General features: G+C 36.7%; 1 protein-coding gene across 1 annotated transcript in view; it reads left to right on the plus strand.

Annotated features, from left to right (window-relative positions):
* LOC131191126 (contactin-4-like) overlaps positions 1 to 27,985 on the plus strand; it is a 721,863-nt gene that overhangs the window by 356,000 nt on the left and 337,878 nt on the right. Inside the window, exon 2 of the mRNA XM_058168934.1 lies at positions 14,506 to 14,646. Within this exon, the coding sequence (XP_058024917.1) occupies positions 14,592 to 14,646 (55 nt within the window). The 5' untranslated portion in view covers positions 14,506 to 14,591. The remainder of the gene's footprint in view (positions 1 to 14,505; positions 14,647 to 27,985) is intronic.

A 27,985-nucleotide genomic window follows, 5' to 3' on the forward strand; every position in this document is an offset into this window, starting at 1 on the left:
ATAGTGTAAGCCGCCCTGAGTCTTCGTGGAATATAAATGCAAATAAAAATTTTAAAAAAAGTAGCCAGCAGTGCCTCCGTGGCTCGTAAACAAACAAATACAACAAAATCCAGTTTTATGTCAAGCATACTCATGGTATACCATGCATGGCTTGATCTCAGTCTAGAAACTGTTGTTTGTTTGATCAGAATAACAGAATAATAATAGTAGTAACTAAACTCCATTCTGTGCATGGCTCATGAGATGAAGCTACTTGGACCCAGTAGCAAACAAGAAGTCATAAAAACATAACACAGAGGAAGAGAAAAATAAAGGCAGATTTGGAAAACCTGACAACAGATAAGCAGGGAGAGGAAGGCAAAAGAGAGAAATCATAGTTGCAGAACAGAGATGAAAAACCAAAGCAGTGCAGTAGGAGATTAGAAAAGATTAGATTTGTTGAGAAACTGGATAGAGAAGACATTATGCATAAGGTAAGAAGAAAGAGAAACACAGTAATAACAGCCACGACAGCAGGCAGAGAAAACTTGATCAAGAAGTTACATACAGTATTAAAAATAACAATAATAGAGAAATGGAACAGGAAAAGTAGTAGGTGAGCAGAATGGGGAGATTTTTGGGTGCTATTGTGGAGTGCATCCAAGCTTTTGTATCAGGCTAAAGATTGAACATTGTATCAGGCTAAAGATTGAACATTGGCTTTTGTATCAGGCTAAAGATTGAACATTGCTTTCAATAGAATTAGTGATACTGAACTACCAGCCAGGCAAGGAGAAGGGATCAAGTAGGGAGTTAGCTGTTGTGGCCCACCAGCGGCCAGCGGATCTGGCAGCAGATTCGGACAGTAAGGAGGTTGGGGAGGAACATGGGCCAGTCCAGGAGTCTGGGGAAGGGGCTGATGAGGGTTCTGCATCGGGGGCAGAGAGTGGGCCAGAGCCATATGCCATTATCAGTTGCCTTGGAGTCAGACATCAGTGAAGCAGACAAACAGCTGGAGCCTATTCCTAGTGTGCGTATGTGCAGAGTTGCCAGATGAAGGGAACAGCTAAAGAACAAGGGTCGACTTGGGAGTAAGGCCACAGGTGGATGATGAATGGCCCCTCCCAGAGGGAATAAAAGCAGAGCAAAAGGGGACTGGAGTTTGCAAGAGACAATTAGTTCATTATTGCATTCTTGCCAAGTATTGTGGTGTCTGAAAGATATCGGCCTGGCCACTCTCCAGGCCTGATAAAGGTTGCAAACTATCTTTAAAGACTGTGAAAGAGGAAAGACTTTGCTGGAGAAAAATTCACTGTAAATTAAATAAAAGGGACAAGGACTCGACTTCGTGATGCTGGGTAAGTCTAGGTCAGAACATTAGCCTTGAATCTTTGCATAACCAAAAGAGACCTATGGCTGACTCCCACCCCAGTTCCATGGAACATTATCTGTTTGTTTCAAGAGAAATCAGGCAGACTGGAAAGATTCTTGTATTATAGTCAGAATTCAATAAAGTAGTCAACTTGAACCCTTCGTGTGTGAATCTGGTGGCTTGCACTTCATGTAAAATGAAATGAATCCTTGTCTAAAGTATGAATCAGAATCTAATATTAATATATGAATCAGAATTTAATATATTCAATTGGTTCCACTTGTATGTTTAAAAGGAAAAAAAGTATATTTGAGGATGAATAGAACAAAGTACTTGTCTTTAGGACAGTTGATCTCTCCTGTTATAGAAAAATAATACTGTTCTTTTTCTAGAAAAATAATACTGTAATAAACCACTTCTGTATCATGCCAGGAAAACATCTGAGGTGCATCTGAATAAATGGCAAAGAACTGAGGAAAACTTGAAGGGATTTTTCCCAATGTATTGCCCTCTGGAAGTCTTGCAATATTACTCCAATCATCTGCCAAGCAGATTCATGTTGAGTAAGACTAATGGGAATTGTAATTAAATACTTTTGGAAGATATCAGATCTGATCAATCTATAAATAACCATGGCAAAATAGTATGGTACAATTATATACGAGAGAAAAATCAACATTTAAGTTGCCGGTTAATTGTCAGTTTTATCAATCAAGAACTTGGAAGAGATATTGGAAATACATGCATTGCAGGATCTTTTCTAGGATGTCATTGTTTCTAGTTTAGGACTGACAACCAAAATTCAGCTAGCAAATGTCTTGCAATAAGAGAAAATATCCTATACTTACAGTGAAAATAAATAATATGGCATCCAAACTGAGTGGGAAATGATTTTTGGGTGGTGTCACTTATATGTGAAGGTCACAATAAAGTGAAATCATATTCTGGAATTAGCAAGATGACCAATAATTTAATTCATATTTTCATGAATGAAGGTGAATATATGTTTCCCAGGATAATGTTGCAAGATCCATTCTGGGTCGGTCAGTGGGACCAGAGATTTAGTCTTCCAAGTTTTCAGACTCATGGTGGAGCACATCCTCAGGGAACGTCTCTCTAGCCGAGTGTGTGCTTTAGAATGTTCTCTGTGTGGTATTTATATGGTGCCTGGTTGTGTGTGCCTTTCTAGTTGTTGATTGGGATGTTGATTGACTATTGTTTCCTTGTGCTGTAAAGTCTCCTACACTAGTGGTAAATCAGCACTCCTGTTGACTAATTGGGGGTGGGGGGTGTTTTCCAGACTTTAATCACTTCCCTGCCTGTTTTGGTATCTATTCATCCAACAATCTTAGTAGCTGCAAAATTGAATGTATTCCTTGTTTGTTGCAATGTGTGGCTACCAATGAATTTGGGTCTCATTGTCAGACACTTGCTTGTGTTCTTGCAATCTGGTGGTTAGATTCCTCCCTGTCTGTCCTACATAGTCACAGGAACAATCCACAGAAGAGGATCAGGTAGATTATATTGGAAGTATCTCCCAGCGATCTTTACAATGCATCATTTGTCCCACTGGTGAAATCCATTTTTTTTACTACTGGTTCTATGGGCATGGCTGGATGGGTGTGGTGTGGCTTGGTAGTCCTGGTGTAGCTTGGTAGGTGTGGCTTGGTGGGTGTGGCAGGAGAAGGATACTGCAAAATGCCCGTTCCCTCCCCACTCCAGGGGAAGGCTACTGCAAAATCCTAATTCCCTCCCCACTCCAGGGGAAGGCTACTGCAAAATCCCCATTCCCTCCCCACTCCTGGGGGAAGGATACTGTAAAATTTCCATTCCCACCCCACTCCTGGGGGAAGGATATTGCAATATCCCTATTCCCTCCCCACTCTGGGGCCAGCCAGAGGTGGTATTTATCGGCTCTCCAAACTACTCAAAATTTCCGCTACTGGTTCTCCAGAACCTGTCAGAACCTGCTAGATTTCACCCCTGATTTGTCCTCTGTTGAGTCCTCGCACTTACGACCGTGTGGCTCTAGGCAGACTGCAGCTTCTCCCGGATTGGCTAAGAGGCACGTAGCCAAATGAGCGGGAGAAACTGGAGTCTCCCATTGGTTTACTCCATCTGACAGCTCGCTATTTAAGGAGCTGTCAGACGGCAATAGTGCTGACAGGAATCTTTGTCGCACGAAGCTGCCTCGTTGACTTGTTGCCTGTTAATTAATAAACCATTGTTATTGAAGTCGAGCCTCTGCCTGGTTCCTCCAATGCTCACTATCCTCGTATGATAGTCTCTAGGCAGTGTGCGATGTCTACAAGCAGATCTCAGAAGCTGCATTCTACTGCTTCCGAAATGTTTTTGATGTATGGCAGGGTGTGCCATGTGGTTGGTCTTGTACCTTGTTTCTTCCTTTCTCTCCCTACCATGTTGCACAGACATCTTGTAACAAATGCTTAAAGTACGTATTTTCTCCATTTAAATGTCCTCCTCTCATCCTTTGCACAGCCTACAGAACATAATAAAGGAAGCTGCTTGTATATAAATGTGCTCTGCAGTATTTAGCATCTTGGATACTTTCTTTGTGCATAATTTTGATTAAATGTAAGTCGGAATAAAGATAGTAAGCTATTTCATGACATGACACATTTTGGAGCAATGAAAGTGGCTTCAGGTTGATTCCGGAGGGTTCTATCTCTTGTGTGTTCTTTTTCCTTTCCTCTTCTTTCAAAAGACATGTGAATGTGGTTTTAGAAATGGCAGGTTTTTATGAAGTTTTAATCTGTCAAGTCTCTTATAATACTTTTTTCTAGCATTGAATTAAAGTCAATTATTTTTTATAAAAGATAAAGAACTAATTATAGTACAATAAGGATGCATTCTTTCTTTTTTGACAGTAATATGTGCATGTGTCACAAAAACTTTGCAAATACTGGTACTTATCTTTCAGAGAGTATAGTTCAAACTGAAAATGTGAATCTATTACCCTTTTAAAGATTATTTTGTAATATTACTACAGCTTTTCATTAAGAATACATTTTTAATTTCCCTAGAAAATACATAATACACCTTCCACTTGTCAATGAACTCAGTGAAATAACAGAAGTCTAAATTATGGCTTTATTCTTGGTTTCATGTGAGGATATACTCATCAGGGGATTTAAGATGGATTTAAATGGTCAGGATTAAATAGATAAGGGTGACATTAGTTCTTTCCTCTCTTTTTAATTGCCATATAACCAGAACGACATGGAAAAAATCAAATTATGTAGTGGAAGGGGGAAAAAAAGATTTCATTCTTAGTGGATGACAAGCAGCATTTTATAAGAAGGCCAGATAAAATAGTAGGACTTATTTTCCTTTCTCCGACTCCCTGAAATTATTCCAATCTGTGGAGCAGATATTTGAGAGTAGTCAGGGTAGAGAGAAAGCAGAGTTTTTCTTTACTAGCTCTGCTAATAGAAGCAATTTCATCCATTAGAAGAAGAAAAAAACTTTTTTGGATTTCATCCAGTGTCTTCCCTATTGCCAGCCAAGAATCTCAGACCTGATCTTTCCTTCAGACATACAATCTGTAAGGATTGGTACCATTTTATTTTTTTAAAGTACAGTGCATTAGTAATCATAACCTTTTGGTAAATTATTAGATTACTTTGTTGCGTGGAATAGATGGTTTTCTTTCTCCCAATCAATTCTAAAACCCAAAGGTGGTCTCTTTATTTCATTTATCCTCTTTAAAATCATTTCTAGCAAAGTGCTTCCACTCATTGGTGCAGAAGGGAGATTAGCAATGAGTACTTGTCACATTCAAACCAGAGGTGGTATTCAGCAGGTTCTGACCAGTTCTGGAGAACTGGTAGCGGAAATTTTGAGTAGTTCAGAGAACCAGTAAATACCACCTCTGACTGGCCCCGTCCCCATCTATTCTCTGCCTCCTGAGTCCCAGCTAATCTGGAGGAAATGGGGATTTTGCAGTAACCTTCCTCTGCCATGTCCACCAAGCCACACCCACTAAGCCATGCCATGCCATGCCACGCCCACCAAGCCACACCTGCAGAACAGTAAAAAAAATTGAATCCTACCACTGACAAATATCTGTTTTTTCTCAGTATTTAGAGCAGTGTTTGACAGGGATTTTGCTAACTGTTACTAGAGATACCAGCAATCAAAGTATCTCTTCTTCCCTTATCTCTTGTTAGACATTTCCTAATAAGACTAGTTGCACTACAACTTGTGTTATAACTACTTTTATTACACATTTTGTTCATCTATCTGTCTTTTTTTCTACCTGTTAGAAGAACCACCTGCTGGTTATTTCTGGGAACAGAAAAGGGAAAGAAGGGGTTTTTTAAATAACTTTTTATAAATTTAGCTTCACTGAGCTAAAGAAAAGTAGGAGTTCTTTCTCCTTTGAGCACCATCCATTAATGGAAAGGGGAGGTGTCAATCGAATAAAGAATTGGCAGCATAAAACATTTAATCTCAAATATTGTTAACGTAATTGCTGTGGACATCAATACGTATTTATCCTTTATGGTTCTCCATAAAATGTTTTATTTTGGCCATTTTTAAAAGAAAAGTTCCTACATATTGTACCATGTGTGGTTTACATAATAAGGGTAATTGCTCATAAAAACCTTTGGCAGTGGCTGTTTTAAGGTCAGGAATGCAGAAAAAAAGAATCTTGATTGTGAAAACAGATCATGAAAATCACAACAGCTGTGTTATTTCCAGGGCTTAAAAAACCCTTGAAGATAAATGATACCTTGAGAAAGAAAACCCTTTGTCTGATTGATTGATTAAATTAAATAACATTTTGAAAGTTTCTTTCTCCTATTTAGAGGCAAAGTTTGCACAAGGGAATGAAGGCCATGTCAGCTTGAAATCCGTGCATGTGCATTTGTTCCCATTTTTTATCACTTTATAGATCAGAGCACCCAGGAAAATGCTGGGCCTGTTTTCCTTTAGATTGAAAACAAAATATCAAAATTTATGAGGACAGATGTTGCTGCTCTTCCAACTGCCTGCCATTTCAACATATCTGAAATGACTTTGTCCTAAGTGGCTCCTAATTTTCTTGGAAAATAAACAAGGTTAGGACCCTCAGCTACTACAGTAGTAGTTTTCTTAACAGCCCCTTATCTGTTTTTTTTAAAAAACATTTTTTTTTTGTTTTAATGTGAAATAAATGATCAGAGGAGAAATCCATTTCCAAACTCCTGTGCTAGAGAGATACTGGTTCTATTCTGAGAGCGATCAAAGTGATCAAGATTTTGAGAGGATACTTCACTATCTCTCATCTTCCCTAGACATATTATGACAAAATTTAAGAAATGGGTGGTGATCAGCATTTAATGAAAATCCTATTTATGGCATGTCTGTAAAGCAAATACAAACTTAAGTTGAAATGCACTGATATTAGCATAGTCGTTGCAATGAATTGGCGATCTTCAGAATCCTAATATCTATAGCTAGGAATCACAATCAGAGGTGCGCTTCAGGAGGTTCTGACCAGTTCTGGAGAACCAGTAGCGGAAATTTTGAGTAGTTCAGAGAACCGGTAGTAAAAATTCTGACCCCATCTATTCTCTGCCTCCCAAGTCCCAGCTGATCAGGAGGAAATGGGGATTCTTTTTTTTTATTTATTTAATTTTGTCACAACAGTATACATAAACATTGTCATAGTAAAAAAAGAAAAACATATCATGAAATATATATATATATATATATATATATATATATATATATATATATATATATATATTATATATATATATATATATTATATATGTATATATATATGTATGTAAAGGATATGCATAGCTATATTAATTAGATATAATAAAGAGAACAATAGGACAGGAACGGTAGGCACTTTTGTGCTCTTATGCACGCCCCTTATAGTCCTCTTAGGAATGGGGTGAGGTCAATAGTAGACAGTTTTTGGTTGAAGATTTTGGGATTTTTTGTAGAGACTATGGAGTCAGGTAATGAGTTCCAAGCATTAACAACTCTGTTGCAGAAGTCATATTTTCTGCAATCAAGTTTGAAGCGGTTGACATTAAGCTTGAATCTATTTTTTGCTCTTGTAATATTGCGATTGAAGCTGAAGTAGTCATTTACAGGAAGGATATTGCAATAGATGATTTTGTGTGTTAAACACAGGTCATGTCGAAGTCGACGTAATTGTAAGTTTTCTAATCCCAGGATTTCAAGCCTGGTGGAATAAGGTATTTTGTTGTTTTTGGAGGAGTGAAGAACTCTTCTAGTAAAATATTTCTGGATGCGTTCTATTGTATTTATGTCAGAGATGTGGTGTGGGTTCCAGACTGATGAGCAGTATTCAAGAATAGGTCTGGCAAATGTTTTGTATGCTCTAGTTAGTAGTGTAGAGTTTTTGGAAAAGAAGCTGCATAAAATTAGGTTAACTACTTTTAGAGCCTTCTTTGCTATGTACTAGCAGTGGGCTTTGGCATTTAGGTCATTTGATATGAGAACTCCAAGATCTTTGACAGGGTGAGGGTCGTCAGTAAGGTAATGTCCATCAAGTTTGTACTTGTTGATAGGATTCTTTTTTCCAATATGTAAGACTGAGCATTTGCTGGTAGAGATTTGGAGTTGCCAAGTTTTAGACCAATCGGAAACTAAGTCGAGGTCTTCTTGAAGGGTAGAAGTATTGTTAGTGGTATTAAATAGTTTGACATCGTCAGCAAAGAGAACACAATAACTTGAGATGAGGTCACAGAGATCATTTATGTATAGTATGAAGAGCGTTGGACCAAGAACACTACCTTGGGGAACGCCACTTTTGACAGGAACAGGATTTGATATAGCGTTACCAATTTTGACCACTTGTTGTCTGTTTGACAGGAAGGCAATAACCTTCCTCTGGACTGGGGAGGGAATGGATATTTTGCAGTATCCTTCCCCCAGGAGTGGGGAAGGAATGGATATTTTACAGTATCCTTCCCCTGCCACGCCCACCAAGCCATACCCACAGAACCGGTAGTAAACATTTTTGAAACCCACTACTGATCACAATGATAAATGTAAACTGTTGCAGATTGCTAATGTTGTTAATTTAGCATTTTCTGGTTTTCTAAGTTTGTGCATATGTATTCTGAAATCTGATCTCATCGCTATCCAGACTACTCTTAGAGAGTAGCCTTTTTAAACCCGTTTACCCTGGAAGAGCCCTTTAAATAATGTTCAAACAATTCCTGTATGGAAAAAAAATCACATAAAAATAAAAAGTTACCATAGAAGTAACTTCTAGCCTATACAATCTCTATTTTACAATGTTTACCACAACCACAAAGTGATAGGCAGCAGCAAATGTTTACATTAGGGAATGCAAAATTTCCCACCACTTTGCTAGCATTGTGAAGTGCAAAAAGTCCCCAAAAATATAAAGTTTGTTTCCCCCAAACGTGATCTGTGGTAGAACCAGCAGCAATCTCTCAAGGGACCTTAGTGTGCTATGGAATCCCAATTAAGAAAAGCTGGTGCTGGAGGCTGAGAGGAGAATTCAGCAAATTCTCTCGTTCCAGAGACTATGTTCTGTCTTGCAGAGTTTAGCTGAACAGTCAGCAGAATGAAAGATTGAGAGAAGCAGGAACCTGGGATTAGAAATTGGCTTCAATTGATCTGCAGTAATGGGGAAGGCTGACACTGCCCTTCTGATGGGTCTTACAGAAAACAGATGGCACACATTTCCTAATGTCATGGCAGTCCAGAAACTCACATGAATCTTTTTCAACTTAATCTTCAATAAACATCCGATTGAACAAACTGAAATGTTTCTCTCTTTTTCCTAATCCCTTTGGGCTGAAATGCTTTGCAAACCATTGGGAAATGATACTATTTAATTATTCTTTAATTTTCATGGAAGAAAATTTCATTGTCATCACTGGGATTTAGTTTCCTGTAAGCTTAGAATAACAGAAATAGAACCACTGAATTATTCCCCAGAATAGCGTGTAGAACATTTCAACATTAATATGATAAACATTGTTAGTTTTCTTTAGGCTGATCTTTAGCTTGTCTTCTAGTTAGATGGTTAATGTATTCTTTATTCTCTGCCATTCAAAGCATACTTCATTAAATGCTTCTTTATTTTGCATTTAGTAGAATTAGTACATCAGTGACCTCCAAAGGGGGGGAAAAATAAGCATGTAACAGCTGTTAAGAAACATATTCTCATTTTCAATTCTTTAGATGAGACTCTAAGCATAACTTATGAAATGACAGCAGAAATGGACAGGGCAAACTAGACTATATATGCACCGATCTCCATGACAAACTGCTTTGCTTTTCTTTATAGCTGGAAAAATAGAATTACCCATGTTGCTTCTTTCTGTGTCTTATGCTTCAAGTTCTTAGAGTCAACTTTCCTGATCAAAATCCAATTATAGACAAAGGTGCCTTTCAAAACAATTTGTTACAGCTGAATGGAATTGCCAAAAGTAAGGTTAGAAAACTATCGGCACAAGTATGCTTTAGCGGCTTTAGATTCAAATTGTATTTAGATCCTTTTTCAGCTCTTCAAATGATCTGTAAGTATAAAGACGTTGACTTCTCAGATTTAGAAAGTTTTAATCCCTGTCATTGGCATTGTTCATAGTCACTACAGCTAGAAAGTGTGCTTTGGGATTCTTAAATCATGGAAATCTAAAAAGAAAACCGTGCATTGGTTATTGGTGGCTGTCTGGAAATTCATTTAAGTAAAATTAAATGAAAACAACAGTGCAGTGTGTTCTAAAATTGTAACGGGTGCGCTGGCAATATCAATATTTTTACTTGAAAAGAATGAGCATCCTTCTAAAAGAAATGTAAATGGAACAATCTGGTAGAAATTGTATATTAAAAATGATGGGTGGGGAGCTTTGGATTCATAGAGAAAAATGTGATTCAGGGCACACATAGCCATTAAGATATTGTCGGAAATGTCTTAAACCAAATATTTATTTATTTATATCTCACCTTTATTATTTTTATAAATAACTCAAGGCAGTGAACATTAATTCACTCTTAACCTAATACCTAATTAACTCTTTTTTTCTCTTATTTTCTCCATAACAACCTATGAGATGAATTGCGCTAAGAGTGCCTGCCATAAAGTCACCCAGTGGCTTTCATCCCTAAAGTAGGACTGGAACTCACGGTCTCCTGGTTTCAAGGCCAACACTTTAACCACACTGGTTATCCAGGGATCAGTTGCCTGCTGTAGAAGGTAGCCATACAAACCCCAGGGAAATAAACAATTGCATTAAGATGTTCCTGAGAAGTATCTTTATGTGCAACCGCATATATTCTAAACCATATTTTGTCCTTTATAGCTACTTCTGTGAATAACCTTATTAAGTAACTATATTAAATATGTCTTAAGACTTGGTAAACAGTATCAAGATTAGGACTGCAGGTTATATGTATTTTTTCCCCTTTGAGTTGAAATTCCGTGCCCTCCCAATTTCTAGGAGCTGGCCTTAATTTCAATTTTTTGTGTATACGTAATTCTTTAAAAAGTAAATTCGGGTTCAGTAATGAAAGGGATTTTTTCCATGGGTTGGACAAAAAGAACCATTTAAACTTGTTAAACAGCCAACTGAGAGGAGTTAAATTATTGCAGAGAAGAGCTTTAATTAGAAAAAGGGATGTCTTTCAGGAGGTCACAATTGCAACTTTTAATTGTTGAACTGTTGGAAGAAATGTCCATCTGGGTTCAGTTCCAAGTGGGGAAAAAGACACTGGAAACATGGAGACTACTTGGAAAGGTGGTTTAATGGTGGACAGGATCACATGGTTTGAGTTCCTGAACAGAAAAGGGGCGGATGCTGAGTGTGCCTTGGTTTTATGCCCTCTCTGAGCTTTGAACTTCCTGGGGCACAGGAAGAGAATCCTGATTGGTTGTCAGACTCCCAGGGGGTGGGGGTCTTAGCTAGCCTTGCTGGCTGATGTAATCTTCCCAGGTGTCATGTGGTGAGTTTCTGTTGCTAGATGGGTTATTGTGTTGCAGATGATTTCATTGACAAAGGTGGGGGGGATTGGGTTTCTGCCTCTGGCCCTTTGGCAAAGGTAGGGGGGAGAGGCAGGAAGGTGGGAGCTGCTTTGTCTTTAAAACATGTTTCTCCATTTCTCATCCAGAGAAATATATTCTGCCTTTTTAATATTTCCTAAAATATTTCATTCTTCTAGGAGAGGGGTGGGTGCTAACTTCCTACAGAACTATACACATTATTAATACACACACACACTATACTATATATTACAGTACACGTGTTTAACATTTTATTATTAATTTTTCACTAATGGTAAATACGAAAGTGGTACTCAGGGGGGATGTGAAAGCAGTTCAGTAGATGAATGCAGTAATTCTGCATTGTTTTCTTAGTACAAGCCTGGGTTGGGCCTTTCCATTTGCATATACAAGCCTGAAACTGGCTTGTATAATTGTTCACCCTGTTTTTTCAGTCATGGTAAGGAGTGTTCAGCAAAAAATGAAATCTGGTCTTAAAAACCAGTTAGGCTACCCTCAACTGTTCACAGCTAATAAGACTTAATTTCCATATACTAAGTATCCTTTTGCTTCACAGTCCAAAATACTTTACATTGTTGAATCCTTCAAAATCAAATGTACACCATCTTTTAAGGAGAGGGAAATTCACCGGAGGAATGCAGTAGAACTGTTCCAGTATGAGTGTCCTAATCTCTCCAAGATGCAAATAATAAAACAACCCAAAAATGTAGCTAAGGTATAAGGCTTGGTCAAGCGTAGTATTTGTAAAGGCTGCTTTCAAAGTCGGAGCTTGGAAAATGTAAATCTTTACTCTCAGCCACTCCAATCATAAACCATCTGTAAAAATGGCAGTGTCCATGGTCTACTCATAAGGAGAGGCTGTCTGGAATCACTTAAGTATTAATAATTTCCCCTTTATTCTGGAGAGATTACACTGACTCAGATCCAGCATCACAAAGCTGTCTTGCTAGCTAACAAAATCCAGCAGGGCATCTAGTTGCCACGGAACATATAGGAGGTATTGCTAAAATCACGATTTAGTTGTGGGGATAAAGGTGAATATTAGGATGAGTGTTATACCAACATCGGTGAGAATTCTTCGGAATCTCACAATTTTTGTACACCTAGGAAGCTTTTTTAGAGATACATACATCAGGTATTGTTTTCAAGAAAACATCTTATTGAAAACATGTGTTCCATCTTTTAAAAGTTTAGCTCCTGTTGTAATTTTGCATGATTCTGTGATAATAATCTCGTATAGCAATGGGATTGGCTTAAATTCCTACATCATTGAATCCTGTGGCGATGATAGCTGTCAAATAGATTTTGTCTGACTCAGAGTAGCTTGTGTCATATAGCATACAATATATTATTACACTTAGGACTATTCCTACAGTAGTTCAGTGACAATTGTGATGTTAATTCCACTTTTGAAACATGTAAGTAATAACAGAATTGTGGCTTTTCAGCTGTGGAAGTGGAGAAAGAGACGTTCAACCCTTCCTTCCTGCTGTGATCATGACAGATATCCCACAAAATATTGTCTTTGGACAAAGATGGGTGCTTTTAATGGGAAGGACATTTTGGCAGGGTCACATTTGTCCCTAAAGTTGCAATTTCTGTACTAAAAATGTTCATTTGTACAAGTAATGCATGTACCCCTAAAATTTGGATGCCATTTATATATGTCTGTTGCAATAAGAGTTGACAATTGCAGGCAGTTGCAGTCTGTAACACGTTATCTATCCAACTCCTAATATAATATATTGTAATCATTATATGTAAAATGTTGACTTCTATTGATAGGCAATTTTCTGCTTATCTTCAGTCAGCTTAATTACAATAGATGTGAGAATACTGACATATATTGGGTTATTTTTTGTTCTTTTTAAACAACTTCTCCAATTCTCAAGATGGGAATTCTTCCTCATGTCAGCACATTGAACCTGACTTAGCAGAGATTGAGCAACGTTAACTTATAAAAGCAGGCAGGTTTCTCTCATAATATCACGCCATTTTCTATTAGATATGCTGTTGGTCTTAAACACCAGACATTAGGAGGATGAATTCTTAATAAGAACATATGTTTTAATTATTGTTAATCTAAACTTTCTCGACATGGATACTTTAAAAGATGTGTATGTTTTACATGAAATACTATGCACACAATTTAATGCATTAAAAAAGGACCTCCAGTTATGATGTTTGAAACGTCTAATGGATTTAATAGAGCAGGCATGCTGAAGTGAAGTGAAGACCATAAGAGGCATGGAAAATACACACACATATATTCAAGACAATATATATTCACAGTCACCCAGAGCTACGGAATAGAGTCATACTTTGCTGAAAATACATTATCTCCAGACAAATAGCTAAAACAATTTAAGTGGTTTGCCACCTTGCTGAACCTTTCCCCTAGCTGCCCTGGAGGTCTACTGGACCGACAGCCAACTGTCATGCGAAAGGTTTCAGTTACAGGGGAGCGATTAATCTCAGGCTATCTCTGCAGCTTCAGCCCATGAGCAATGAGGAGAGGATGCCTGGGCTCTCAGAATAAAAAGGGAGGGATATATAGCCGCCCCTAATTGCTCACCCTGAAGGGCATTTATCATCCTGGAGGGACTTGCCATCTGTCCTTGTTAACATTTGTTTCCTGTAACAGTTAGCAAATTCAAAGGTGTCAAAAGATAAAAGAGGTAGAGATCAACACTTAGTGGATTTAACAATTAATTCAAGAATTGTTACTGGATCAGTGACTTGACCCACAATTTAATAGTGCTGCTTTGAGGTCAGGAGCATGGGATGGGGTAGAGAGCTAATTCCAAAGAGCATCTACTTTTTTTTTTTAATTGTGATATCCTTTTTTCTATTCTGACGGTAACTCACAAATGCATTTTTTTTTTAAGAAAAGTGACATGATTTGAGGGCTGTGGTTTCTTCCATAGCTCCAAGCAACTTGAAAGTAACTGATGTGTTTGCTGCTGCCACTGCTGTGGCATATTTTACTTTTATTCCAGTTGTTTTCATCTCTTTTCCTTTAGGTGTAAATTTGTTTTAAATCAAGGGGAAAAGCAGAGAGTCTCAAAGAGCATAAGGAGCTGTAATCCTAAATCTTATTGTAATACTTCGCTTTCTATTCCCACAGATTAAAGATCGGATATAACTTAAAAGAAGCAGCATTCTAATCACTACATATTGGACGTGGGTCTCCTTTGACATCAGAAACTGAAAATGAGGTTGCCATGGGAACTGCTCGTACTGCAATCGTTCATGTTGTGCCTTGCAGGTAATGTGTCATTTTTAAAACTTTTTTCCCCTCGTTTATTTCTGATTTTTAAATGCCACTCTAATATTACACATTCATTCCAAAGGCCACTGTGCTTCATATGTGAATGATACAGCAGCAACAATAGCTGTCTTCCTGGCCTGCATTTAACTAAAATGGTTGAATGGATTCCACAACGCTTTTAACTTCTTTTTATTACTGCTAGTATTTTCCATGCTTAGGTTCAAGGTGCTTCAAAGTTCAACCATTCTATTCGATTTTGTGCTTGTGTGTGTGTGTCTGTGTGTGTAAATTTAGAGTGGTTTGTTGACAGCAACTATTCTCTCTCTCTCCCATGCTAAACACTCCAAAAATAAAAAATAAAAAAACACTTTTTAAAGATACTAGAGTTTGACTGATTTTTATTATGTCTGATTATGAATAGTACAACTACAAAGTGAATAATAAAATACAGAAATAGAATCCCTGATCCTTGTTTTCTGTTAAATTGGAGACTTTGATATTTTTTTTCTCTCTCTCGGCCTTCATCTCCCTTTTTGTATAAAAAAAAGGAGTACTTGCACATGTTTGATGGACACAAGGATTTATTAAAATTTTAATATGCGGTGTGCAATTTTTACATAATGAGGGGTGAGATTCATGTGGTGGTCAGAAATGTTGATCCTTTAAGCTGCACTGGGTTTTTTGAACTTCACAAAAGCAAATCAAAACAGTTTTTTGACTGGGAAAAAGACTAAGCTAATTATGACAGGTGTCTGCAGCAAACCAAGATTTCATTAAAAAGACATTACAGAGTGACAATGCAAGCTCCATCTCATATGTATTTGCATAGAATATTAATGAAAAGAGCAGAACTGACCACTATTTTGCCATACACACACACACACACACACACACACACACACACACACACACACACACAATTCCCTGCTGAAATTACACACTGCACTATGACAAGAGGAAAATTGTGTTAGTTTATAATGGTCAGAATGTGGCAGCATGCAATAGTTTATGCTTTGAAAGTTTCAAGTTACATATTTGCTAAGGTAGTCCTCAACTTACAATCACAATTGAACCCAAAATTTATGTTGCTAAGTGAGAAATTTGTTAAAGTAAGTTTTTCCCTATTTTACTATTTTTCTTACCACATTTGTTAAGTGAATCACTGAAGTTGTTAAATTAGTCACATGGTTTTCAAGTAAATCTGGTTTCCCCATTGACTTGCTTCTCAGAAGTTTGCAAAAGAGGATCACATGACCTCAAGACTTTGACAAGTGTCAGTTGTCAATCTTCCAAAAGTCAATCACATGACTATGGGGATGCTGCAATGGTCATAAGTATGAAAAATGGTCATAAGTCACCTTTTTCACTGTCGTTGTAACAGTGCTGTTGTAACTAAGTGAACTGTTGTAAGTGGAGGACTACCTGTCTATGAGATTTTCTACTCAACTCAGCTGAGCAAAAGTTTCCTCATGACCGATATTGGGCCAGCAATTGCGTTTTCCAAGATACTTCATTGATCATATCAACTTTCTTCGAGAAGTCGTATTTCTCTTTTACAGCAAGCAAGCCAGTAACAATATTTGAGTGGAAAGATCACACAAAAAGTTGATGTTTGCCATAAAAAGCAAAGTTTTAAAAACTGAAGCTCTGCCAAACAGTCCTCTATAACTAACAAGTGGCTGGCCCATTGCTTATTTATTTGTAGGGCTAAGGTATGGTTTACAGGTTGTAAAGAGTTGGGTTCAAACTTGTGTTAAGCAAAAAAAAAAAGTACATTGTGTGTTTTTATTACTTGAAACTTAGCATGTGGGAAGGCTAGGTAATCACAGCAAATTGTTTATGAAGCTCATGAAGTGTATATGAAGTGAATTTTGTAATGTCCAATGTGAGGCCCATCTGAACAGTAATGACATAGGTTTGTAAGAAGAGATTAGATGACCATTTGTTTGGAATGGCGTACAGTTTCCTGCTTGAGCAGGTTGGACTAGAAGTCTTCCACAATCTCTTCCAATTCTATTATTCTGTTCTGTTCTGAACTGGTTTTGTTCTTTTTCTCTTTCATATTGTACTTAACAGTGCCTTTTCACATGATTTTTTAAAAATATATTTTTCTACCTTTTAAGCTACATTAAAAATATTTTGTGTGATTAAATTTATATTCTAACAAAGTCTGAGAATTTTTAACTTCATTTCAGGATAAATGATTGAATGAATGGTAGCACTGCAATTTTTTCTACATGGATTTTACTGTCACATATTTTAGAAGCATAAGCAAAATTTAAATAACCAACTATCTTTCCAAGAGAAACAATTTCAAATTCTAGTTTTTATTAATTTTAAATAATTGCAGAAACTATTTCAGTTTACAGAATTTTCATGATTTTACATGACTTTTCTGCATGTTACATATCTTAAATCCTAACTTTATGGCTTGTTGAATTATCTTTTTATATATAAACAGCAAACCTTTATCCCATTTTTGTGGACATCCTTATCATAGTTAGTATACTGTAAATTTAAAACTTAACTAAAAATTATAAAAGATTTCCAAAGGTCTATTTGCTAATGTCTTTTAATTACTGAGCACTTGAACATGAAAAATGCTTATGTCTCTGAATAAATGCTCTGTCTTTTTCCTTCTAATTAGAATATTAATATAAGTTTACTTGTCCTAACAATATTTAATGCATAAATTATTCCCTTGAGTGTATATCGAGAGGATATTTATCCAAGGCCATAGGATCATTTCTGGATAGTAGCCTCCTATTTCAGTGTTAAGTATTTCCAGACAGAAATTGTCTTCCACTCTCCCTGGAATCCGACATGCAATGCAACAAACTCTGTCACAAAGAGGTGACAGGGCAGGACAGATACAGCATGGAAGAAGCATTATACAAACCGAGAGAACTATGACAGCTGCAGCTATAATGAATGTTCTGTGATTGGTTTCAAGTTCAGGCAGGTGAGATGGGAAGCTGTTCAGGGTGAGTTGTTAAATGGATAGATTTAAGCTCAGGCACTGAAGGAAGAAGAGGAATGTTAGATTACTAAGGCAGGTGGCATATGAATGAGCTGAGGGATTTGCTTCTGGTTTCACTCTCTTTCAAAACCAGCAAATGGGAGAGGACTTTAATTATGCATCTGAAATAGGTTGGATCCTTTTGCTGCAAAAGGCTTTTTTTGGTGTCTGTCAAGTACAACATTAAATGAATCCAAGCTTTAAAAAATGCAATAATCAAAACCTTTGCTTCTTTTTTTCTTCACTGTGATGAAGCACATTGAGGAAAAAAAATGCCTTCTTGAAGTACATTATTACTTAAATTTGTTCCTGTGGAGGAGAAATGTAAAAATAAAGGCCTATCCAAAAGGCACTATAAAATTCTAACCACCGGCTTGCCCAGTTTTAAATAATCAGTTTTAATTCTACTATTTGACCAAACACTGTTTAAAACTAGAAATGGATTATAAAACAATCCACTCAGTATTTCAAACAGCAATAAAGTTAAGACTGTGAAACCTAGATTTAATTGCTTGTACTTTCCCCAAAAGAAGAAATGTTCTTAAGGAGCCAAAGTGACTAGTGTTAGAAACTAAAGAAAGGTGTCTTGCAAAATTCAAATTAGCAGTTTTGTAACCTTTGATACGTTGTAATAAAAATATTTTTATTAGTATGGTTTTTGATTTTTTTTTCCTCATGAAAATGTGGGTATCATACTGTGTAGCATATTCTGGGAAATGTGTCACTGGTAGTTATGATTTAAAACAAAGTAGGGCAACTCTTCCTTTTGTCAAAGACCAAATTCTATTTAGAGTAACCTAATAGGTCCTGTGTTTAAAAAAAAAAAAAAAGTAAACTGCATGAAGGCACTTGTTATTTTTCTGACATTTGTTTTTTGTTTTCCCTTTCCCTTTTCTTTTTTTCTTTCTCATTCTCTTACTGACGTTCTCTTTCATGTAGCAAGCTACAGGAAAAAGGGAAAACTGTTATCAAAGTCTCAATTTATCTCTTCGTCTTTTTTCATAGCGAGAGCCAATTCTATAAATAGTTATTTAAAGTTTCAGATGTCTCACCCTTTTTCCTGTCTTTTAAACAGCATGGGTTGGACTTGTTTTCCTTTAGAGCCAGTCCAGTATAAGGAAGAGTTCTGGGCTATGCATGGCTTCAGATTCAATCTTCAAAAGGCACTTTAGTGTATCTAGCAGCAAAACACCTGTCTACAGTGTCCTAGAATAGTGTAGTTCTTCTTTTACATAGCTGCTTTAAAGGGTTGCAAACAGATGCTCACCTTTTCATTCCTGTATGTTCTTGAAGAATCTTTGGGAAATCACCTCTCAAACAATGCACAATATTTGTTTTAAATTAAATGGGGGAAATGTTGGCTCATAATCCTTTATCTTATGGTTACTAGTGCTATTTTTTATGCTCTCCTGCTGGTGGTTTCTAGATCAGTTTATCAGCAATCAGAATGGTTTATACATTCTCTTGAGGTCTCATAGCAGAGAGATATAAGTGTCATGTTATATGTCCCCATGTACAGAGTTTTACAGGACTTGGAGGATGAGAAATTTCTCCTTTATCCCATCCTGCAAGTTACTACTGCTAATGCCTAAAGCTAATTCAATGTAAGTAGTGATCCAAGTGTGAAGCGAAGGTGGGTTTCAGCAGGTTCTGACCAGTTCTGGAGAACCGGTAGCAGAAATTTTGAGTAGTTCGGAGAACTGGTAGTAAAAATTCCGACTAGCCCTGCCCTCATCTATTCTCTGCCTCCTGAGTCCCAGCTGAAATACTGATCTTACAATATCCTTCCCCTGGAGAGGGGTGGAAATGGAGATTTACGGCCTCTGGTGGCTCAACAGGCTAATGCAGCCTGTTATTAACAGCAACTGCTTGCAATATTGCAGGTTCAAGTCCCACCAGGCCCAAGGTTGACTCAGCCTTCCATCCTTTATAAGGTAGGTAAAATGAGGACCCAGATTGTTGGGGGCAATAAGTTGACTTTGTATATAATATACAAATGGATGAAGACTATTGCTTGACATAGTGTAAGTCTTCGAAGAAGGGCGGGATATAAATGCAAATAAAATAAATAAAATAAATAAATCCTTCCCCAGCCATGCCTACCAAGCCATGCCCACAGAACCGGCAGTAAAAAAAAATTGAAACCCACCACTCGTGTGAAGATATGTGAGTTCATTTCCTGGTAAAGGGTTTGAATCCCAGAAAATACCATCTGACTGCCTTTGATGATTCCAATAAGGTTGAACGGGATCTGGTGATCAGATTAATTTAGGTAGCATAATGAATATAAACTAAATGAATATTCACTACAATCTTCTAGATGAGCATCCTGTGAATAGAATTCCATTAATGGGATCTCTTGTTCCAATCATAAATAGAGAAAGAAGATGAGACATACCCATTTTCTCACCCAAAAACAAACTTGTCATCCTAATTGTTTTCTTTCTCTTTAATTTTGTATTTGAACATGATGTTCTGTTCCCTTGTTTAGCGCTTAATTAAAATGCATTCAGTAGATTGTGTTCTTTGTTTAATGTATTTTAATGTGTGCATTAGATATTGTGGCACTTTCTGAAATTAAGCAATAGTTTTTTGCAGAGAAAGTTGGCTCATAATTGCACTAACTTTCAAAAAGTTTTGATGTAAATTATCATAAAACAAAACACAAATAATTCATTTCTATGTTTTTATTTTATGCTACTTTTGTTGATTAACAATAAAATGTAGTTTTGCCATCATAAATAATTTAGACACACCAATAGTTAAACAGTCTATATCATATTAATTAGACTCTAAAGCAAGGCAGACATTGTAGCCATTTATAATTGAGTACTGTCTAAGTTGCTAATCAATGAAAGAGGCAACTAATTAACAAGCTAGCAGTCACCAGCAGTGGAATAAAACTTGGAAATTTCTGACTTAATTAAGCATCTAAGATGTCTAAGGCAAAAAAAAACTTTTATGGAGAAAAGTATTATTTTTAAAGTATTAAAATTATAGTAATAGCACATAGACTTATATACTGCTTCATAGTACTTTACAGCCCTCTCTAAGCAGTTTACAGAGTCAGCATATTGTTCCTAACAATCTAGGTCCTCATTTTACTGACCTTGGAAAGCTGGAAGGATGAGTCAACCTTGAGCCAATGAAAATCAAATTGCCAAACTGCAGGCAACCGGCAGTACTGCATTCTAACCACTGTGCCACCAAACAGTGGTTAGAATTATAAAAGCATTTGTTATTTAAAAAAGGCAATATGTATTTTGCATTCCTATTTCATTCTGTTTTGAAAATTAGAACAATTAAGATATATAGAATAGAATAGAATAGAATTTTTTTTTTATTGGCCAAGTGTGATTGGACACACAAGGAATTTGTCTTGGTGCATATGCTCTCAGTGTACATAAAAGAAAAGATACGTTCATCAAGGTACAACATTTACAACACAATTGATGATCAATATATCAATGTAAATCATAAGGATTGCCAGCAACAAGTTATAGTCATACAGTCATAAGTGGAAAGAGATTGGTGATGGGAACTATGAAACGATTAATAGTAGTGCAGATTCAGTAAATAGTCTGACAGTGTTGAGGGAATTATTTGTTTAGCAGAGTGATGGCCTTCAGGAAAAAACTGTTCTTGTGTCTAGTTGTTCTGGTGTGCAGTGCTCTATAGTGTCGTTTTGAGGGTAGGAGTTGAAACAGTTTATGTCCAGGATGCGAGGGATCTGCAAATATTTTCACGGCCCTCTTCTTGATTCGTGCAGTATACAGGTCCTCAATGGAAGGCAGGTTGGTAGCAATTATTTTTTCTGCAGTTCTAATTATCCTCTGAAGTCTGTGTTTTTCTTGTTGGGTTGCAGAACCGAACCAGACAGTTATAGAGGTGCAAATGACAGACTCAATAATTCCTCTGTAGAACTGGATCAGCAGCTCCTTGGGCAGTTTGAGCTTACTGAGTTGGCAGAAAGAACATTCTTTGTTGTCCTTTTTTAATGATGTTTTTGATGTTAGCTGTCCATTTGAGATCTTGCGATATGATAGAACCCAGAAATTTGAAGGTTTCTACTGTTGATACTGTGTTGTCAAGTATTGTGAGAGGTGGAAGTATGGAAGGGTTTTCCTAAAGTCTACCACCATTTCTACGGTTTTGAGTGTGTTCAGTTCCAGATTGTTTTGGTTGCACCACAAGGCTAATCGTTCGACCTCTCGTCTATATGCGGATTCGTCATTGTCTCGAATGAGACCAATCACTGTTGTGTCATCTGCGAACTTCAGTAGCTTAACAGATGGATCATTGGAGATGCAGTCATTGGTATACAGAGAGAAGAGAAGTGGGGAGAGCACACAGCCTTGGGGGCCCCTGTGCTAATTGTACAGGTATTTGATGTGATCTTGCTTAGCTTCACCTGCTGCTTCCTGTTTGTTAGGAAGCTTGTGATCCACTTACAAGTCTGTTCCGGTACCTGTAGCTGGTTTAGCTTAGTTAGAAGAATGTCTGGAATGATGGTATTGAATGCTGAACTAAAGTCTACAAAAAGGACCCTTGCATAGGTCTTTGGAGACTCAAGATGTTGTAGGATGTAGTGCAGAGCCATATTAACAGCATCATCTGTTGATCTATTTGCTCGGTATGCAAATTGCAAGGGGTCTAACAGTGGATCCGTGATGGTTTTCAGGTAGGAAAGCACTAGCCTTTCAAAGGTTTTCATGACTACAGATGTTAAAGCAACTGGTCTGTAGTCATTCAGTTCCTTGATGGTGGGCTTCTTCGGCACTGGGATGATGGTAGAGCGTTTGAAGCATATATTGATATTGTACATCATTATAATTAACTTAAATTATAACCTAAACGAAATATGTCTAACTTAAGTATGTTCTTTGGATTTGTCATGTGAAATATAATCAGACATTTGAATAAATATACTTGTCTCATAAAAACTTTTCTGCAGTAGTTTTATTGTAATTAAATGTCTGATGGTCACTGTGGAGCTGATATTCCAAAAATAAATGGGTTGCTCATATAATTTTCATACTCAGAAATGCACATGGTATAAGTCAGTTCAGGATTCTAGAGATGTCAAAAAAATAAAATAAAGCTCAAAATGAATTAAAGTTTGCCAAGAATGATATGATCAACAAAAATAACCTCTGTGTTCAAAATAAAAACGACCAACCAAGTGCATATGTGCTCTATCAAACATTTGTGGAGAACAGGGACAGGATTAAAGTTTGAGATTGAGAGAATAGTAGTCAAGGGATTTCTGTTTATTTTTACTAAATTAGAATTTTCAGGGCCAGATTAAATATATTTTCAGATACTGAGAGAGCTACTATCTTTCAGAAATCATGGAGAAGTAGTAAAGTGTTAACTGATGAGAGATAAGGGGAGAAAAGAGGAATTGGACAATTACAAGTCAGTCTGAAATAGATATCTGGAGCAGATCAACCATATATCCCTCTGTAAACATCTTAAAACTAGTGCATTAATTAAAAGAACTCAGCAAAAAGGTTTACTAACCTCTTTAGTAGATTTTTGAGAATGCTCTAAACATAAGGTCTTGATTTTAGCAAATCATTTTATAAAGTATGCCAGGATATTCTGATTAAGTGCACAGGCATCTGATTGTTATTACAGCATATGTAACATAAAATTCAATACAAATATTTCAAGCATATTTTCCTCTTCAACAGGGGTGTCAAACTCAATTTCATTGAGAGCCACATCAGGACTGTGGTTAACCTTGGGGGGATGGGTGGGTATGGCTGACTGGGCGGGTGTGGCCAACTGGGTGGATGTGGCCAACTGGGTGAGCGTGGCCAGTTTAGTGCCACTCCCCAAACTGCTGGCATGTTTCCTCTTCTCATTGTGTAGATCAGGCCGAAGCTATGCTAGCCTCATCTTTCCATTTTGCACTGGGTAGACTGGGCTGAAGCTACAGTGGCTTGATCTTTTGTCTTCACAGTGAGTAGACCAGGCCGAAGTTACTTTGGCCTGATCTTTCCTCTTTGCACTGGGTAGACTGGGCCAAAGCCACACGGGCCTTGAGTTTAACACCCCTGCTCTTTAACATCAATAGCTATTTCAGGAATGAGTCAACAAAGTTTACATTTATTTATTTATTTATTTATTTAGTCACAACATCATATAAAAAGATTATAAAGTATATAAACATATATATGAATAAAAATTAGGAGGTATAGCATATGTATATATATATATATGTTTTCTGAGGTTTTCGCGGGTGTTTGTATGTAGGTCTTTGGTTATTCGGGTTTTCTCCCGCGTAAAATTGGAAGTGTCTTGGCGACGTTTCGACAAAGTCTCATTCGTCATCTTCAGGCTTCAGCTTCGAGCTTCTGGGAGCAATGTGTGATTGCAGCTGTTTCTTCCTTTTTAACTGCTAGTGGGGGTTTGAACTGATTGGGTGGGAGCTTGGCTGTGCTCTGATTGGATGGGGGTTTTTTGTGCTCTGATTGGCTGGGGGTGTGTCCTGTTTGGGTGGGGGCTTGGTTGTGCTCAAATTAGTCTGAGTTGCAGGGGGATTTGAGCTGGTGAGCTGCACTTCTGCTGTTTGGCTTCGTGGTCGTGGTCGTGCTACATCTTCATAGTGGGTGTCAGTCTGCTGCATGTATGGATTGGAGGGGTTTGAAATGGCTAATGTTGCTTAGGGGTTCTGCTATATTAATGGAAAGTTTTTTTAAGAAGTATGCACATAGTCCATCGGGTGCAATAGATAGCGATGGTTTTAAGTTATGAAGAGCTTTTCCAATGTTATCTTCTGTGAAATCTATATGAGTTAAGTCATCATAATCATTGCTGGTACGTTTGTGGAATGTCGGATGTGTGTTATCAGAGTTAACAAAAACTGAGCCAAAGAAAATGTTGAAGAGGTTTGCTTTAACTGTTTCGTCATTGCATTTTTTGTTGTTAGAATCTTTTAGTGATGGGATGGATCTTGAGTCTTTAAGTTTATTGTTAACAATAAACTTAAACATTTAACATTTAACATTTGGGGGAAAAGCAAAGAAAGAAAGGATAGTTGTATCCTTAAAAGTACAAATTGGTTTGTTACCACCCATGTCTTAAGTGTGTATTTCTCCACTGACATGCAGGCCACAAGATCTGTGCAAACAAGGTAGCATAATATTAACAAACAGAATCTTTTGAATCAAAAGAAAAATGGTCAGAAAAGGTTTTTTTTTTTTTTTTAAGGGGGGTAGTTTCCATTTCCCCCCCTTTGGTTCTAACTAAAGATATAAGTACAAATGGAGATGTTTGTATATCAGTTGAACAAAGACAGTGGTTTGTTAAACAAACCAGAACAGAATGGCATGTGAAGAAATGTTTCTTTATGACAAAAGATAAAGGAATATTTTTTGTACATGTGGAGCTCTAGTTTAATATACTGGGGAAAGAGGATTTAAAATGCATAAGTACATTTTTTAGCAAGCTGGGGACAATAAACATTGAATAATATTAGTTTGTCTACCCTCTACAATATATAGAGAAATCTGCCCATATTTGTCCCAGACATAGTGGAGAATGCCTATTGTGAGATATAATGAGTGAGTTGGAATGTTGAGCTATAATGGTGAGTTAGAACAATTAATCAGTGGAACAACCTGCCTCCAGAGATTGTGAATGCTCCAACAGTGGAAGTTTTAAAGAAGATGTTGGATAAATATTTGTCTGAAGTGGTGTAGGTTTTAAGCAGGGGATTGGACTAGAAGACCTCCAAGGTCCCTTCCAACTCTGTTATTCTATTCTATTCTATTCTATTCTATTCCTATTCCTATTCCTATTCCTATTCCTATTCCTATTCTATTCTAATCACTTTTCTGTGCTTCCCCAAAATAAAAAATAAACAAACCCCTTCTTTCAGGGTGCTGCTGTTCTGGCCAGTTGCCTTATGGAACAGTTTTATTGTTCAACAGGGTTCATTTTATCTTTCATGCCTGCTTTACCTGTATTTTATTTATTTGGTAACTATTCCAAGCAGCAAAATATTAATTACAGTAAACAATGGTCTTTATTTTACCTTTGACTCTTTCTGTTTTGCAAAGTCTGGGCATTCAACCACTTTAATTTTACTATTAATTTAGAATTGCAAGATCTCTGGAAATGATGTCTTGAAAATAATATTTTGCAGGGGAAAACTAAAGATATATAAACATATATTCAATATTCATTTTGGTACTGTGGTTTTCTACATTGAGATCACTTTATTGCAATCATTTACTTATACATATTGTTATAAATAAGTTCTTTTTTCATACAATTTTGTTTGGTGTATTAAGCATGTAGGCGTAATTTGATAGACAGTAATTATAACACATCTATATGAAATGTTTTTAAAACTTTTGTGCAAGATACATTTTTTTTGTAATTATTATTGTATGTTGAAGCTGAATCAAGAATAGGTCCACCAATATTTAGACAAAAAGTCACAGAAGGTCATAAATAGGTTCTAGTACTATGGAAACGTGTACTATAGGAATGTAGAACAAAGGCATTGTCAGGGTTCCAAGTAACACCCCCAACGAAAGGAAACTTGGAGGCTTGAGTTTCCTCAAAGCTACATTTTATTAGAAATATCATTTTGGCACATCTGGGAAAACCCTAATCTGAAAATTTCCAGGTTTTCCCTACCCAAAGGAAAATTCAAGTCCCTGCCCAGCACCCACAAGTCCATCACAGGCATATATGCAGCTTCATTGTGCACTTTCTAAATTAACAGCTTTATTTTTTTTCACTCTTATCACACACATGTGTACGTGAATTCTCCCCCACACACATATCTACACATAGCCTAACTCAAAGACTAGGTTGGAGTTCAAACAAACAAACAAACAAACAACAAACAAACATTGTGTGAGTGTGTATAAATAAAAAGAAATAACAAATATCATAAATCATAAATCATTACAATGAACAAGAATGTATGTCAGATCTGAATTGGAGAAGTGATTCAGATAAGGAAGTGTCAACCCGCCCAAGTAAACAGGAGACATAACTAAATGAACTAATTCTACTTTACTATAAGTTTACATTAACAGAATCTTGCAAGTGTAAAAGTTGCACTTTTTCCTCTACCACTTTTAACTGCTTCTTCCTTTAAGGTCCACTCTTCCTAAGTTTCTTTCTATGGCTTAAGCTGCTGGAGGCTCCTACCTCTCTTGTCTGATTGTTTCCTAGGCAATATCTCTTCATCTCATTCCCCAAGGTCATTTGCACATTCCATTACAGGAAGAGAATGAAAGAAGAATCTTCCATCTGATGAGAGCCAGGAAAATATACTTCTCTGTAATGGCACTTATCCTTTGAAACCTCATCCTCCCTGAGGTTATATTGGCCCCAGCCCTAATGGCCTTAAGGAAGTCCTTAAAGAAGTGGTTGTGCCATCAGACTTAGAGATCCAGTGGAGGTGGGGAGCCTATGAAATGACTGTATTGTTTTTCATCTGTTGGTTGGCACTGTCTCATGTTTTTAAATGCTTTGGGTTAATTTGTCTTTTAATTGTTTTAAATTCATTTTTTTTGTGGGTTTGTTGTTAACTTGTGAGTCCCTTGGAATCATACATGTGAGCAGACATCTATATAAATTGAAATAAATAAATGCCTATTTTGATCCTATATCTTTTTAATCCACTTATATAGAAAATATGCTCTAGGCAGGATTGGTAAAAATTAAGTAAGAAATTTGAAAGTGGCAAGATTTTCAAATTTTGTTATAGCGTGAAAATTGTTTTGTTAGCTAACAAAGAATACTTTTAAAAAAACCTATTGAAAGTTAAATATAAACCAAGGTTACGATTAAATATTAAGAGAAAGATAATGTCAGTCTGTATGCTCAATAGATTTATGATTGATGGAGAAATATGAAAGTGGTAGATAGCTTTGTTTTCTTTGGCTCATTAATATATAAAGATAGAAGATTGTTGGAAGATTAATCTGTGGAAAAAGATAATGACAAATATACAGAAGATAATTAAAGCAATGGCCTTTCTTGCCTAATGTACAACTATAAAGACTGGACACTGAGAAAGAATAACAACAAAAGATATGACTTTGAACTATGGATTTGGAAAGGTTTCATAATGTTGCAGTAGACTACAAGAAGACCCATTAATCAGTCCTGGACCAAATAAAGACTAATTGTCTTCTCTCAAGGCATTGATCAACAAGTGGAAACTAACATATCTTGGGTATATGAAGTGAGCAGATGATTATTTGCCTCAAGAAAAACAATTATGCTTAACAGATTCAAGGGAAATAAAAGAAGAGAAAGGCAGATAGATGGAATCAAAACAGA

The sequence above is a fragment of the Ahaetulla prasina genome, chromosome 2 (genome assembly GCF_028640845.1).
Source record: "Ahaetulla prasina isolate Xishuangbanna chromosome 2, ASM2864084v1, whole genome shotgun sequence".
In the NCBI taxonomy this organism is placed as follows: Eukaryota; Metazoa; Chordata; class Lepidosauria; order Squamata; family Colubridae; genus Ahaetulla; species Ahaetulla prasina.